Here is a 17,377-nt window from a genome sequence, read left to right as displayed (position 1 = left end):
TCATGCACAGATGATTAAGCTCAGTGATAAACTGAAGATAGGAAATAGCTGAATTAAACTAACTCCATCAATTTATCTGCCAAGGTTTTAATTAAAATTTAATTTTGCCTTCATGAGATTAGGTACACTAATTCCCCATTTGTCAGCAGTTTTGATTTTTTTATGATTTATCGCTTGCTGAGAGATGAATTCATGAGTAGAAAGTAAGGCAGTGGCTGAATACTAATGTTCTATAAATGACTAAAACTTGCTAATAATAATCATGCATAATGGAGATGGAGCTATGAAGTTAAATCAAAAAAATGTCATTCATACAGTGAAACAAACAAAATCAAAACCAATAGAGACATAAAGAAACAGAAAACCTTTGAGTTGTTCACAGATTTCTGTCCTTTTCAGATGTGTGAGCTGCTCCACTACTTCTGTGACTGCGAGCTGAAGCACCGCATCGAATCCATTGTTTCCTTCTCCGACAGCTTCGTGTCCAAGCTGCAGTACAATCAGAAGTTCCGCTACAATGAGCTAATGCTGGCTCTCAACATGTCTGCCGCTGTCACTGCCAAAAAGACCAAAGAGTTTCGTTCACCTCCGCAGGAGCAGGTACAACACCGCAGAGGGGCCAGTGTATGAGAAAGTGTTTCCATCCTCTCTGAGATGTAATTTATGTTCAAGGTGGTTTCCGTTTGCAAACTGTCATAAGACCCTGGACGGATCGCCTAGACCTTGGGGTAAAAACAAAATCAATGACCTTGAATAGAACAGAGTCAGAGGCAGACACTAGAACACAAGGTGCTGCAGTTCTCTAATTGCCTTTTAGTTTTCAGTTTCTTAACTTTATTTTCTGCTGGAATTCCCGAAGGATAAACTGGGCCATATGTGCAGCTAAAATTAACTTAGGAGTGAATTGGCCCTGCAGTGATAGTTAAACCTTTGGCCTCTTACAGGGTAAAATTATTATTAGTCCCACAGGAGCACTTTATGTTACAGTGGGTTCATTTTTTATAAGTCAAATATGTTTAAGCAGAAGATGAACTTAAACAACTGGCACATGATTAATGAACCTTTCTATAGACCATTGTGAAAAATGTTTGCAAAATCTTAAGTTTATCAAAGTAAAAATGCCATCCATCCATCCATCCATCACTGCTTTTCTGGGTTGCAGAGTCTATTCAGGGGAGCACTTTAAACAGACATACGGTTCATCTAATGGGACACCAAAAGTGTTCCTAAGCCAGCTGAGAGATATAACCGATATCTCTAAAGCATGTTCTGGTTGGGACTTGCCTGCAACACTTCAACTAGGAGAGCTCTTGGATGCATCCTGTTCAGATGCCCAAACTATTTCAATTGGTTCTTTCTTCACAAGAAGATATCAGTGCAGAGTCCACATCACTGCAGGATTGATCCATCTGTCAATCTCAGTCAATCATTCGCCCGTCACTTGTAAACAAGACCCTAAGATATTTAAACTCCACCACTTGGGGCAGAAACTCATCTCCAACCCAGAGGAGGGACTGCACCCTTTTCTGGCTGAGGACCATGGCCTTAGAGAACCATTCTTGCCACTTCACTGAAAATCTCTTCAGTACGATCTGGAGGTCATTGTCTGTTGAAGCCAGAAGAAAACAAAACGAGGTTACGCTGCTGTGAAAATCCAATATCCAGTGTTCTGCTAGATAGTATATTTTTATGTAAACTGTAGCATGTCTCTGAGCCAGACTAGAGAATAGGAAACATTGAGTAAATAAGGAAAGAAAATAAGGAATAAAGTCTCTGATGTGTTCTGTGTTCACATCGCTTGCCCTGTCCTGTAGTATTGTTGAAAACAACCTGGTAGTGACTAGACAAGGTTGCTGCATGACTGCAAAGCATTCATGTTTGAAATATTTAATTGTGCATCCTCTGAGCTGTGAAACCTTGAGGATAAGCACTTCCAAGATATATTCTGATCCCTGAAACTAAGTTGTGGTGGTCAGCAGCAGGTGCATACTGTAAGCGAGATTCTCCACAATAAGAAACCTCCCGTGGTTTATTAAAAAGCTCTGCCTAAAATAGACATGGGAATAGGCTAACCTGGACTCTGCGATGGATGCATCTCATTTATATTTAGTGTTTTATAGTTAACTTGTGACCTGTAGCAAGCACAGCAGATCTGTGGTTCTACATGATACATTAAGTATTTTCTGCATTATATTATGTAAATACCTGTTTAATGTTTTTAGTTTCACATTTGACTGGGTGTGATATAAAAATGCTCAGACTATTTCTGTCTGAGTTCATCAGATGGCCACTATCTGACAAGCCCATGTGAGCACTTACCGCAGGAGACTACATGAGTAATTATGCTGTGACTCTAAAATGGTAATGTGCTTGCCTCTGTGACTTTCCACTGCTCTCTACTGTGCAGTCCTTCTTTTATTCATTCTTTACCACTCTCCTTCCTTCTTTTGATCTCACTTCCTATCTAAAATTATTTTCCGTGTTGCTGTTCTCAAGTGCTTTCTGGTCTTATAATGTAAACACTCTTTTGTTTTCTGCAGATAAACATCCTGTTGAATTTCAGTGCAGGTGAGGACTGCCCCTGTCCCGTGGAGATCCAGGATGAGCTCAACTCGTTCCATGAAGAACTGCAGCTGCATTGTGGTAAAGTCCAACTGCTGACAGTTAATGTTGTTGATACAACTTGTATAAAGATGTTATGCATTTCTGTTCATAAATGTCTAAAGGTGTCACTGTAGATCTTCTGATAAGGACATCTTGTCACACAAAACTAACCATAGCATTATTCAGACAGGCCATGAAGTCGAGCTAAAACACTGTCCTCAAAAATAAGTTGAGGACTCTGCTAGAAAATCTCTGCCAACAGTTGCTGCACATCTGCAAGCCACTTTGCATCCCACCTCCACCCCACTTCTTTGAGATTTTATTCTTTGTGGTGCTCAGAATTCATATTAATAAGATTCTCTGAGCAGTTCTTGTGATGACAATACACAAAGGATACATACACATTGTAGCTTCACTCGTTTGGATTCAAGTGAAACTCTGAATTAATATTTAAAAAGGTTCTGAGCTGTAAGTTGCCAGGGTTCTTCTTACGTTACAGACCAGCAAAGACCTTATTCCAGCAGCCTGTCTCTCTGATCATCTGATCAGAGACTTCTGGTTGGTTCACACTCTTAATTTAAATCCAGAGCTTGTAGCACCTAATTTTGGAACAGCCATCCTCAGCCTTTCAGGACTTGTTTGTTTTAAATGACTGCGGAAAAATCATTTTATACAGTATGTTATTATATTCCCCAATCTTCTTCGCACCGACTGCTTGTATGGAATGAATGTATGTGTGAATGAATGTAAGAAGAACCTATACTATCCTATGATTGTCTGCTTGCATGCTGGGAACACTTCTTTTATTAAAATGTGAAGCACTATGTAACTGTGTGTTGTAAAAAGTGCTCTGCAAATTAAGTTAATATTATCTGGCAACATAAATATGTTTATGTTATGAGAATGATCGTTAAAATGGGTTTTTGTTTCCTTTACACAATGCACATGGAAGCAGTCGGTATACCAGGATAAATCTCTGAGCGCCTCCATTTCTCCTGGCAGGAATTCCAGTGGAGGAAGAAGAAGAAGAACAGGACACTTCAATTAAAGGCCGTCTTCTGGCTTTACTGTATAAAATCAAGGGCCCACCACAGAAGACAGAGCAGGAACCCACAGAGACTGAACAGGCTGCCCCCAGTAAGTAGCCTTTAACACCAAAGAAGAAAACAAGCTAGCGACCAGTAACTGTACTGAAGTTTAACAATAACTCAGCAATGCATACGGCAGTGCAAGGCTAAGGTTTATTATTTCAATTGTTTATCTTGGTGCTGCAACACGTAAGCAGGACTTTATTGTGGTTGCTATCAGTTTCTAAACATATACCACATAACTATGTTTAGCATTAAATATTATATTGACATTCAAAATCATAAAGCGGTACCGATTTATCCATAATAAATATTGTAGACCACAAAACACTTTCCAATCACTAGTTCTTTGCTTCAAGCTTTTTCTTTTTTGCTGCCCTTTGCTCAAAGTATGTTTTTGTTCTGTTTCAAATAATAGAATAAGACTAATGGACAGTTCCTGCAAGACTCTGCCATAAATTTTAATACCTTGCTCCAGCCTGCATTATTCAAAAGCATTATAAATGGACGGATGTTCTGATTCAAGATTATCCTGATGGATCTGCTTTAGCATGTCTACAAACCCAATTCCAAAAATGTTGCGATGCTAAGTAAAGTTTAAATAAAAACGGCATGCGATGATTTGCAAATGTCATGAACTGTATTTTATTCACAATAGAACATAGAAAATAGTTTAAATATTTGATTTGAGTCATTTTATTATATCATGAAAAAAATAAGCTTATGTTGAAATGTTTGGTAGTAATGTGCCTGACAAACGTTGGGACAGAGGAACAAAAAGCTGGAAAAGTGAGTGGTACAAAAAAAACAGTTGGAGGAACATTTTGCAACTAATTACATTAACATGCAATAGATCAGTAACAGGATTGGATATAAAAAAAATAAATAATTAAAAAAACGTAACGTCTGAGAGAGACAAAGTTTCACCAATCCACAATTAACGGTGTCAGTATTGGATGGAGAAATCTTTGTCTGTGAATACACTTCCACAAATGCAGGTTAATGCAAAGAAGAATCCACACATAAAATTAATCCATAAACACCACCATCTTTGGGCCAAAGCTCATTAAAAATGTGCTAAAGAAAAGTGGAAAACTGCATCTCTGATTGTATGGAGGTGAATTACTGCCTCTGGAACTGGCAGTTTGCACATCTGGAAAGGCACCATGAGTGCTAAAACATATATGCAGGTTTTAGAGGGACATATTCACCCATCCAGATGCCATCTTTTTCAGAGAAGTCCTTGCATATTTAAGGAAGATGCTGCTAAACTGCAAACTCTATCTATTACAACAGTATGCTCTCATAGTTGGAGAGTCCAGATACTGAACTTGCCTACCTGCAGTCCAGATCTTTTACCAGCTGAAACTTTGGACACATCATAAAATTAAGAGAATCCCTAGAATCCCTTATCAGACCATTGGACATTATTACTAGTCTCCTCAGCTCCCAGACATTAACAGACTGTCACCTGACAGTGGTAAACATGGCCCAGTTTCAACTTTTTGGAGAGGTTTGGCTGCCATGAAATATTAAAAAAATAACCTTAGTTCTTTCTTCAAAGTGTACATTTTCACATTTTAAACTTTTACCACGTTTGCTGTGTTCTATTGTGAGTGAAATATGGGTTGAATTCTGCTTTTTCACTTGACTCAGCATTGCAGCATTGTCAGAGTCTGTTTTGTTCATCAAATAAATTGATGAAACAGTCTGACAAAAGGATGGACGGGCGAAATAAGCTGCTTCTCTTGCCTGACAAAGTTAGAGCTGCTAATTTTTTCAACGTGTAATTTTATTGTCGGATCTTTATATGTCAGATTATATATAATTAATGCCTAGTCAGTCCTTTTGGGATGGGGATGATTACTTTCATTAACTGACGGTAACGCTCATTCACTGTTATAAAACTTTAAAGCCAGTAATTTGTCTCTAAAACTTTTGCTTCCTTATTCTTTTGATGAAAAGCATCGAAGCACCTATTGTTGATTTCACAGCATTGTTTAATTAGTCAGATTACTCAGAAGTTATAAAAACTTGGAATCATCCATAAGGCTTTTTGTTTTTTTTAGTTTGCCAACAGCTAAGGAGCTTATTTCCAAGATTTAAATGCCAGCTTTAATATCAACCGCCTTGGCTTGAACTTGTGATTAAATTTGTTTGTTTGTTCCTCTCTTTATATTCCTGCATCACTCTAGCGTGCTTCAGATATGCTGTTAGCATCCTCATAGACTCATCAGGAGATGATTGTGGGGTTACATCCAATATATTGACAAAATATTAAAGCTCCCAATTAGTTCCGACTAATAGACTAATTTACATTTTCTAAGAGCTTTAATTAAGCCAATTCAGTTCATGGTTTATGCTGACTTTGGAGTACAGCGCTGTGCCAGTGCTCATGTCTATATTTTTGCCTGTCATTTGCAGATTAGCACGCAGACTGCATAAGATTTCAGTGACTCCCTTGTGAGCCATGGTTTGAGATGATTCAGAGCAGATGTGAATTTGCAACACTTTCACCTTCAGGGCATCTACACCGTCTCTGTTGTCTCATTATGATTCTGCTTGAATCCGGCCCTTTGTTTTAAGCAGATGTTGCGCTATTTGGATTAAACGCTCAAGGTTCAGCGATGGCTTTGGAATTGCAGTGTTTTGAGAGGTGCAGCATTTAGCTACAACTTCATATGACTTCAAGTTTTTCTCCACTGGTCCTTGTTTTATTGGTGCTTGGCATCGTTAAGAGGGAAGTTTCATGAGACTTTAAGATAAAGTTTAAAATATACAGTTTTAAAACCTATACTACAGTTTAATTAGCTTGTCTTTGTATATCTCTGGAACAAAAAGAGAAAAAATAAAGAGCATATCATCCATCTTTCCTAATGAACAATGCTTTTGAAGTGCCCGGTCCATAGATTTTTATTTTTTCTCTAATTTGCTCATTCAAAGGTTTGAGAGACAACAAAAATCAACTGAAGCTTTGACAGATACATGATTGTAGAGCAACCTTTATTTACTGCTTCTATTTCTCAATTTAAGAATACTGAACTGTCTCTTCTCCAGCCAACCTGAAGGAGCTTATCTCCCAGACCATAACCAGTTGGGCTCAGGAGTCTCACATTCAGGACTCAGAGCTGGTGAGAGTGATGTTCAGCCTGCTGAGGAGACAGTATGACGGCATCGGGGAACTGCTTCGGGCCATGAAGAAGTCGTACACCATCAGTGCCGCATCTGTGCAAGATGCTATTAACCTGCTGGCATCTCTGGGTCAAATCAGATCTCTGCTATCAGTGCGAATGGGCAAGGAAGAGGAGAAACTCATGATTGATGGGCTCGGGTAAGAAAATATATTATGATGCGCACACTGTTATAAACGATAAAAACAATGCCCGATTCTAGAAATATATCATTGTGAACAGTGTACTCTCCCGCGGTTACAGTACTGTGGGCTTTATAAATCGCTTTCTTGTGTTCTTAGCGACATCATGAACAACAAGGTTTTCTACCAGCATCCTAATCTGATGAGAGTGCTGGGCATGCATGAGACAGTCATGGAGGTCATGGTGAACGTGCTTGGGGGAGACAAGTCACAGGTGAGCTTAACATTGCTCATGTTTTTGGTTTTCCTTGACCACTACAAACTATCGAGTCAGTCCTTTTTTAATGGATCGTATTCATTGAAACTGTTAACTTTTTAGTCATGTATGGAAATAGTAGCTCCCAATCTTAACTCTTGGAGAAGTTCTTTAAAACTCCTTATCCTGTTCATAACTTTTTAAAGAAGTTTGTACATGTTTTTGACGGATTCTTATTTGTTATGTGGCCTCTTTCACCATAATTAGGGGTACAATTCATCATGATTAATGTGTAGATTGTGTTAATAAAAAGTGGTTATAAAAGGAAAAGTGTTAATGAAAGCTGTTGTCTATACAAAATACAAAAAAAAGAAGTTTCCATAGTTGTTCAGAGCCCCGCCCACTTTCCTCACATTCCTTATTTTGGTCAATAATTAGCCTTCAAGCCAAAAATCAGTTATTGTCATGGTTTGCCGGGGCAAGCCGTGTGGAATTATTTAGGACCAGGACGCGGCAGCTCTGGTGCAGGTGAGTATTTATTAACGAAGGAAATACAAACAACAAAGGCACTGGGAACATGAAACTGGAACCTAAACTGGGTAAAACTAACAAAACAAACCAGAAACGAAGATGCAGGGAGGTCCGGGGAAATACGCATGGAGAGATGCAGGGAGACCGAGGGAAAACAACACAGACGAACCAGCAACTACTAGGACAGAAGACACAACTAAAATACACTCAGAGAACACAGGGAGATTACACACAGGTGGGGAACACAGCTGGGAGTGATTAACGTGACGAGACTAGGGAGGCAAACTGAAAACACTCACATAAGACGCAGACCTTCACAATAAAACAGGAACTTACACATGAAAGGACACAAACTAAGAAACACGGACTAAATACAGGAACACACGGGCAGAACAGAGTAAACACTAAACAGAGGAAGAACAGAACCAAAATCGCAAGAAGAGAAAACACAAAACGCTGGGTCAAAAGGACCCAGGATCATGACAGTTATGAATTAAATGTAGCAAAAGGAGGAGCAAATCATCAATTTTAAAGAACCCAAACAAGCGTGTTTTTGTTTTGGGTATTTTTGCTTGCAAAATGACTCATACAGTAAATCTGTTAGCAAAACATTTGCAGGTTAATTTTCTGTTACAAAGCTTAGTTTTAGGGGAAGAGTTTGAGTTTGTGACTGACAGAACTTTTAATGCTTAATAAGTTGTATACCGATCTCAGGAAAACAAAAGAGGCTGAAGTGAGCCAAGAGAAACTGCTTAATACCCAGAAAAACCGCAGCGTAATAGAGAGGACAGAGGAGTAAAGGTATCAGAGGGGTGACAGGAGGCCACTCAGACCTGTCCTTTTTGGGTGGTGCTGACAGAAGCTGGAAGAGCTGGTTGCGATTTAATGCTGCAGCCAGTGCCAAGCTTGAAGTGAACCTCAGACAGACGGACCTCAGGGAGACATTCAGACCTTCGTGTCTGTCTCTGGCACTGTGATCGCACAGGCTCATAGCATAAATTCCTGACTGGTTTCATGCCACTTGATACGTGTACCTCGCTCGCTGTGGCCATATACAGTGACAGTCGTGAATATAGATCAGGTTTTTAATATTTGCTGTTTGATTACCGCTGATGTTGTTTCAGTCGTGGCATGGTGCTGTATATTATGAGATTGTGCGAGTCGTAGGTTTTATCACGCAATCAAGACAGATGGTTTATAGAATATTATGAAGGAATAAATCTCTGAACTCGGACACTGACAGAAAGTTTGCTCCCGGTCACGCACAGCAGGACCGCATATGGGGAATCAACAAAGAAACTTGTTAAGCTGTATATTCTCAAAGTAAAATTGTTTGTGCTTTCAAAGTTTCTGTCAAATCTGCCTTTAGAGGTGGAAGCTTTGGCATGATTGAAAGTTCAATATTTGTCAGTTGTCTGATAAGTGTGATTTTCTGTGCTGTGCATTTTTGCAGATTGTAATCTGCCTAAAGTAAAATGGGGTTTCTCTCCTCCTCTGCTGTCAATTACTTTTTCTGCATTTCTGCTACAGAGCAAATGACTCTAGTGATTTATGCTCAGCCTGAGGCTTGGACTGAGCCCATGTGAGGACTTAGAAAAATGAGGATGGCACAGATCTAAAAGCATTAGATGCAAAAGGGCTTGAAGGTCAAACAATTTTTCAGTTTCTGTGTTCAAAACAGGAAATAGATTTTATTTATTGATTCCATGATACTCTTTATGATAGTTTAGATACCTTTATCAGACCCAAGCATCTAGTACTCTGCATCCTGTAGTGACATTAAAAAGAATTCTAATATTTCTGAGCTCCTACTGCAGCTTATTTGGGGCTATTTGGCTGCAGATTGATCCATACAGTCTACTTTTTTCTTCCACAGGAGATCGCCTTCCCCAAGATGGTAGCTAGCTGTTGTCGCTTCTTGTGCTATTTCTGCCGTATTAGCCGGCAAAACCAGAAAGCCATGTTTGACCACCTGAGCTACCTGCTGGAGAACAGCAGCGTCGGATTGGGTAAGTATATTTTGCCTTTTCATTATTTATTTGGAAAAAAAAAACTCAACTTAATTTATGCACAGCTGTCTTAAGACATTGACTGGGCCATTGCAACACATTGATTTTTCATTTTTAGCCATTATGTTGTAGAATTGTTGTTGCATTTTGGACCATTGCTCTGCTGCATGACCCAACATCAGCTGAGCTGTAGCTGTTGGACAGATGGCTTCCTATTTGACTCTAACATGCTTTGGTAAACAAAGGAGTTCATGGTTGCCTCAATGACTACAACATGCCCAAATCCTGTTTCTCTTGGGCTTTTAGCATTTTTTCTAAGCATTGCACAGTCTGACCTTGGGATTAGTTTGCAGGGATGTCCACTCCTGAGAAAAGTTTTGTATGCTTCTGAATAATCTTCTTCGCTGTAGAATGATGAACTTCAAACTAGAAATGGTCTTAGAACCCTTCCCAGATTGACGGGCAACAACAGTTGTCCCTTTAGGCCAATTCTATTGTCTTTGCTCCTCCTGGCATTGCATTAACACACTCCTGAATGTTTCAGACCAGCAAAGCCTCTGCATTTATGGAGGTGCTCACACTTGCTGACGATTAGGTGCATTCGATGAGCAACACGTGGCTCCAACTTCTTAATTCTATGAAATCTGTAAGGGTGTACTTATGTTATTCATACACTTCTTTGACATTGTGACTCAATTTTTGTTAAATATATACTGCTATGTTGTCACGTATGGTACAGGTTAGGAAGTATTTACCTAATTTTAGAACCTGATGAGGATTAGATGGTTTTATTTATTATGTCCTGATACATGAAAAATCTGAAATTGAATAGATTTTTTTTAATATGAAGGAAAGGAACAAGCTGGGGCAAAAACAGACAGTGGAGAACACACTGGTTATGAGGATGCCTTGGCATTTGAATATGTTCCTGAGTATTCTCCATACTGCGTCAATTAAACTTTTTTGCTGCTACATAATGTGTGCAGAAACCAATAGTTGCTACGGGCTGCAACAGTTTTTTTTCACTGCAGACTTATTGCTGATATTGTGGGAAGCAGCTGGTGAAGAAGAGTAACAGGCTCGATTTCAAAATGCCAGTATATCAAGTTGAAAGTGTAAGGGGCACAGAGGGAGGCAGCTGATAGAGAGAAGAATGGCGAGCAGTAAATGAGGGTTATTTAGGCGTCCAGAGCAGGACATGAGTCACAGAGATCTGCGTGCCTGTGTAACACGTAAACTAAAGCACCTGGCTCTGGAAGAGGACAGGGTCACATGATCTGAAGAGGACAGTTGAATGAAAACACACTAGTTGTTGCCCTTTTTATATGACACTTTTAGAATTTGCCTCTTTTACAAGCCACGTTTTCCTATAAATTAATAATATGTAACATAGTCTGCATTGTGCTGCAATATTAAGTGGTTTTGTAGTATCTGCTCGACTGCATTGACGCTTTAAAAATGGAGTAATATTGCAAAAAGGGCAGGTGTTGACAAACTGATTAATGGGACCTGGTATTCTGAGCTTCAAAGATGCAGACTGGAGAATATCAAGATTGATGTGCTGTGTCGGTACACTGCCCCCTGTTGTTTAATGCAGAACTAATGCAAAGTTTGCTCTGTTGCTGACGGCCTGTTTCTGTGTGTGTTTAGCCTCTGAAGCTATGCGGGGCTCCACTCCGCTGGATGTCGCAGCGTCTTCAGTGATGGACAACAACGGTCTGGCGCTGGCCCTGGAGGAGCCTGATCTGGAGAAGGTTTGATGACGAATGAAATCGCAGCCTTACTCAAAGAAATACTCAACAGCACAGCTAAAAATCACACAGCACTTTATGTTTGCAGGCTCATTAGATTGTAGCCAGTTTCTATTCTGACCATAACTTGTTGTTGTTTTAGCAGATGTAGTGTTTAAAATTAGTTTGGAAAGTTGTGAATGAAACTGAACTGTACAACTAGCTAAATGTACAACCAGTATACTGATCACATGTTCATATTATCATCAAATACCAAAACAGATTGTACTATAAAACATATGCAGGATCCATTTAGTTATTTATAAAGTCAAACATTAAGAATTAGGGAATTATGTGGATACAGGATCTTATTCACTGTCTAAACCTTGCATTGCATTCTGCTGCTAGGTTTATTCTTCATCTCGAAAGTTTTTGCCAACACATTTCAGGCCACCATGTTGGTTTTGGTTTAAAATCTGGCTTTCGCCAACCCACAAGACATGTTCTTCCAATTATGTGCAGCTCAGTGTTCATAAAGTTTGAGGAGGCCACAGAAGAGGAAGAATACGTGCTAATCATCTGTCAATACTAGAACGCAGTGCTACTCGGATGACACATACAATTATAGAGGAAGCAAGTCAGATAAGAATAGAAAGCTCAGGCCACCAAAGTTTTCTATGAAAAGTGCTGAATGATTTTGTGACAGCTGGAAAAGCTTAGCTCAGCAGAGGCTTTCAAGCTGTCACTGTTGCTGACACTGAGTCAGAAAGACAGTGTGCCATTATAATACCCAGGAGTGAAGCAGAATTGCTTGACCGTAGGTGGTGACATACCTAGCAGGCTGTGGTCTTCAGAGCTGCGCCATGCTGGTGGCTAAGGGATACCCAGACCTCGGCTGGAACCCCATAGAGGGAGAGCGCTACCTCTCATTCCTGAGGTTCGCCGTTTTCTGCAACGGTATGTTTTATACTGAGCACTAAGATGACTTTTCATCCCTGGCAATTCTGTTCCTCTGCTCGTTTTGGTGCAGTGATATACTTGGCCTTTGGTTTGTTTCACAACAAAGCATGCCGACTGCACCCATCAGCATGCTGATTAGAAGTGCAACAGACTGGAAAATGTTAAATAAAGAAGGAAAACATTGCTTGTGGAGTTATCCTGTAAACACAGAAGTTTTTTGTCGATATCTGAGTGTACCATTGTGTGAAGCCTCCGCTTGTACCCAAGCCTGACATACATGACACCAGAGGCTATCTTAAAGTTCAAAGAGGCTTTAATTGTGGCATACATTTGAGTATACACGTGGTCAGTTCGACTTTGTCAGGAGAACAGACGAGGTCAGACACCAGGCTAAACCTATATGGTGCAAGGAATACTTAAAAGCTGAACACGTTGTATAAAGACAACATGGGAATGAGAAAGGAGACAGACAGGGGGAGGGGAATTTGGCAAGGGGTAAGCAAAGCAAACAAAGCAAAAACTATATTTTATATTGAGTGTTTTCATATATTCGTATGTGGTAAGGATATTTGGTGGATACATATGTATGTGGCGCTGTTGTGTTATGTGTGTGATTTATGATTTACTTGATTTTTGTTTTTTATTCGAGTCTTCTTTAATATCTGGATTTTAATTGAATGTGCAAAAACTAGTTACTGTGCAGTGTGTTACATAAAAAGTATTATTACAAACTAGAAAAACTTTCCCATAGCTTCAACCTCCCGAGGACACCCCCGAGATGCTTTTTAAAGACATTTTAAAGAAAATATAATCTAATTAAGTCGCTGAATATGTGTAACTGAGCAATAAATAAGTATTGAGATAAAACAAAAAAATGGCATCGCAACAAAGAAACAGTCTAGGGTGATTTTACTGCATCTGTATAATTGTGAGTATTGTGTATTAAAGCAGCAGGGGATTTAACAGTGATGCTGTTTTTGGAATAGAAATGAAAAACTGCACAGAAATTTAAAAAATCCACTGGTTAAAGATGCCAGGGTCCTGCTGAGGACTCACGTGGAAATGTGAGTCGGCTTTTCCTGGATAAAAAATGTAGCGGTGCTTTAGAAGCTGCTGAATACCACTTTCAGGGGTTTTACACTCTAGCTGACTCTCACCTTTCCTTTTGGGGATAATAACAATTTTCCTTTCCATTGGTCTGCTTTTTTTTTTCCTCCTTTTTTTTTTTTCTTCCTCACACCAGGTGAGAGCGTGGAGGAAAATGCCAACGTGGTGGTGAAGCTGCTCATCAGACGTCCAGAGTGTTTCGGCCCAGCCTTGAGGGGCGAGGGAGGTCAGGGTCTGCTGGCTGCCATGGAAGAGGCCATCAAGATCTCTGAAGATCCTGCCCTGGACCTGCCCAAGACTCCTGCTGGAGTCACTACTGGGTAAAAACGACACCAGTTCTTTGTTTTCTTTTTCCACAGTGTTTAAAATCTACTGAATCAGCATTTTTATCACCACGAGACACTAGGAAACCCATTCAGAAACTCTAAAGCCAGTCTCTTGTGATTAAGGCTCTCATTATCTGGGTCTCTGTGTGAAATGTTACTTTTAGTTAGATTTCCCTGTGTGCTTAGCTAAACCAGCATTATTCTTTGTTGCTAGACCCTCAAATAGAGCCATATCACATTACGGGAAAAGAGATCTAAGTTTATTTCATTGCCTTTGCCCAGCAAGAGAACAGTGAAGAGAAAGAGAGAGGTAATTGCTGTTTGAAAGTGGAGTTTTATCAAATAATTGTCTTTTGTTCTCTCTCTTTAAAAAAAAAAACCTCCTACCAAAACAAGAAAATCTTCTTAATTTACTCTTTATTTAGCAAAATATAATTTACTTCAGCAGCTAAATTCACATTCATGTGTTTGAAGACACATTTAAGAACCACAGATATTTTTTTTTTAAGCGATCATTTATCTCGGATGACTTTGACATTTTTTAAAAAAGAGGGGGAAAAATGAAAAACTTTTTCAACTACTGGAAAGTCTTATAATGCAACTGCAACCCAGGTGTTATTAAAGCAAGTCTTGAATAAAAAAATATCAGAGATTTTAAATCATAATTGGAGCCTAAGGACAGTATGAAAGAAGGTACTTTTCTGGAAGAATATGTAAAAGAAAGGAATACATTATCCCTGGCATTGGCTGTTTGTCCCTGCCTTTCTACATAAGTATACAAAGCCTGTAACACTGACTGAATTTTAATGTTGAAAGTTTGTATGGCCTGAAGTGGGGAGAGAGATTGGAAAGCTGCTCAAAATCAATATGTGTAACAGAATAGCCTGCAAGGAGATCATGTATTGTGCCAAAACATTATTATAAATGCTCACAAAATTGCCCAATTTACTGCGCCTCTGTTGCCCACCGTATCCTGAAACCACGCTGCAGAGCTTGTCTGCAACTTCCAAGAAATGTTTCTCGTGTTCAGGATAATATTTATTATACTGTGCGTATAATTTTTATATAGTGTGTTTGTCTGTTTCAGGTCTGGTGAGGAGGAAGGGGAAGTGATTCACATGGGCAACGCCATCATGTCCTTCTACTCTGCCCTCATTGACCTGCTGGGACGCTGTGCTCCTGAGATGCATGTAAGGCCTTCGACAACAGCCTGAGCTGAAGAATGAGATTCTGTATACTGTCACAGGGACTCTTATGAGAAAGAGATTGTTTTTGTTTTGTGCCTGTGCATCTCTTACAGCTTATCAATGCAGGTAAAGGTGAGGCGCTGCGTATCAGAGCCATCCTGCGCTCTCTGGTTCCCACTTCGGACCTGGTGGGCGTCATCAGCATCCCCCTCAAAATGCCTGTCGTTAATAAAGGTATGCCGGTCTAAGTTTGCTTTAGGCAGTTTCTGATTGTTAAAAGGAAACGCATAAACAGAAGTGAATTAAGGTGAGACGGGAGGTCTACCTGGGGAAAGAAAAATGTTGTTTAGTTTAGATTCACGGCTGAAGGTGCACGGTAGTCTGATTAAAAATCTAATTTATACTCTACAGGCAAACCTGGGCTGCTGTAGATCACAAACAGTTTTTGCCACATCCTGCTGAACAAACATGCCGCATTACCTTACTGCCTTTCGGCAAATAATAAAAACTCTGCCTGGTACAGCATGTGTGTCGTGCTGCCAGATTAAGGAAGCTGAAATAATTTCATAACTCTGCAGAGTATCATCACAGCTCTGCTAACTGGACGTATATTATTGTAAGTGCCTTTGCAATGGCAGGAGACATCACTTAGGAGAGAGCCTTTGCTTCCCTCTACATCTCTGTGGAAAACCAATATGCCTACATTGTGTTTTTAGTACCTTTCTACTTTGTGCCTTGCTTATAAAATTATGGCTTACAACGATGCTCAACAGCAAGAACACCAGAAAATAAATACATTTCACATTTATGCTTGGTTTCCTCAGCTTATCGTGTCTGGGATTACATTTCCCTTAAACTCTAAAGCCTAATTTTATTCCGAAATCATGTTACATTTGAAACTTTCTTCAGTGAATCCCTTTCATTGGTTTTTGTTTTGCTCCACCAACCTTCAGATGGCACAGTGACCGAACCGGACATGTCAGCTTGTTTCTGTCCCGACCACAAGGCCCCCATGGTGCTCTTCCTGGACAGAGTTTACGGCATCGAGGACCAGAGCTTCCTGCTCCAGATGTTGGAGGTTGGCTTCCTGCCTGACCTCCGAGCCTCGGCGTCTCTGGATACGGTAAGTCCTAGAACATTCACGACACACACACTTTCACCTTCAAAGTCCCATTTTGTCAATGACTACCTGCCAAAGAATTTGTATCCACTTCCTGAAAAAGTACATTTTAGTCTCTGCAAATACAAAGGATGTAAGCTCTAGTTGTACCTGACAGGTGTAATCGTCTCTGTCGTCTCTGCTCCTGTTACATTTTTGAGATCTTAAGTCTTTTGTCATTTACTGATAATGAAATGAAGGTTTCTAGTTTGCTCATCAAATGTGCCACAGAGGGAATAAATCTTATCAAACATGAGCACCGATTGCTCAGAACAGTTACTAAGCCTGTTGCAAATTTTTAGAAATATTAACATAATATTCGGCCTACTGATCAGGTCACCCTTAGCTTTTAAACAGTTCAGTATAAAAACTTCACTCAGACTACATTTTTTCGTAACCCAGTTTATCCGGTCATTTGCTACACAGAACGATCTGGGAAGTTGCGAACACTTTGAAAGAAATATTTTGGTTGAATTATCCATTTGTCAGTCTAGCACAGATTAACAGTCAATCAAATCAATGAGCCAGAGGATCCTGAAAGTGGCAAAAGGGTAAAAACAAGCTGCAGACCGAGGAGCTTTGATAGATGATAAGAAACTAGATATAAAGTTTGAATTTCCTTTGGTGAGTTTTTGCTCTTTGTAAGGAGAATTTGTGCATCGAAGGTACACACTTGGAGTCATTTAAAATGACTTGACAGGTGATTAAGTGAACCCTTGCTCTCATCACACTTACTACATACCCAAAATATGTTATGTATGTCTTATGTATAGTCTATGGATCAAATATAACGCAATATAGTCTAAAACAGCGAAGTAATTATCAACTAGTTCAATTATGGTTATTTTCCTTTAGTCCTTTACTTTGCTCCGTTATTATTCTTTTGTTTTTTAAAGGGAGAAAATTGTGAACAAATTCCCACCTTCACTGCTCTTAGTGCAGATTCATTTTCTACTAACAAATTGTCTTTCCATTATTTACGGTTGAATGGCTCACAGTAAGCCGTTTCCAGTTTTGAAAAGTATCCATCCGGAACTTTTTACATTTGGAACTTAATTTACATGCAAAAGGTAAATGACACCATCACAAACACCACATGTTTCCCAC

The 17,377-nt window shown here is 39.5% G+C and overlaps 1 protein-coding gene across 1 annotated transcript in view; it reads left to right on the top strand.

The window, feature by feature from the left end:
• The window catches only part of ryr3 (ryanodine receptor 3), a gene marked incomplete at its 5' end in the record, with an annotated part of 113,328 nt that overhangs the window by 62,758 nt on the left and 33,193 nt on the right, over positions 1-17,377 (top strand). The window contains 12 exon segments of the mRNA XM_080882259.1: positions 400-600; positions 2,541-2,643; positions 3,607-3,741; positions 6,750-7,023; positions 7,165-7,279; positions 9,669-9,801; positions 11,452-11,555; positions 12,353-12,488; positions 13,735-13,918; positions 15,012-15,114; positions 15,225-15,345; positions 16,065-16,234. Of these exon segments, the coding sequence (XP_080738385.1) occupies positions 400-600; positions 2,541-2,643; positions 3,607-3,741; positions 6,750-7,023; positions 7,165-7,279; positions 9,669-9,801; positions 11,452-11,555; positions 12,353-12,488; positions 13,735-13,918; positions 15,012-15,114; positions 15,225-15,345; positions 16,065-16,234 (1,779 nt within the window).

Source organism: Rhamphochromis sp. 'chilingali' (assembly GCF_963969265.1).
Source record: "Rhamphochromis sp. 'chilingali' genome assembly, chromosome: 5".
NCBI classification, from domain to species: domain Eukaryota; kingdom Metazoa; phylum Chordata; class Actinopteri; order Cichliformes; family Cichlidae; genus Rhamphochromis; species Rhamphochromis sp. 'chilingali'.
This window is presented reverse-complemented; position numbering and strand designations above follow the sequence as displayed.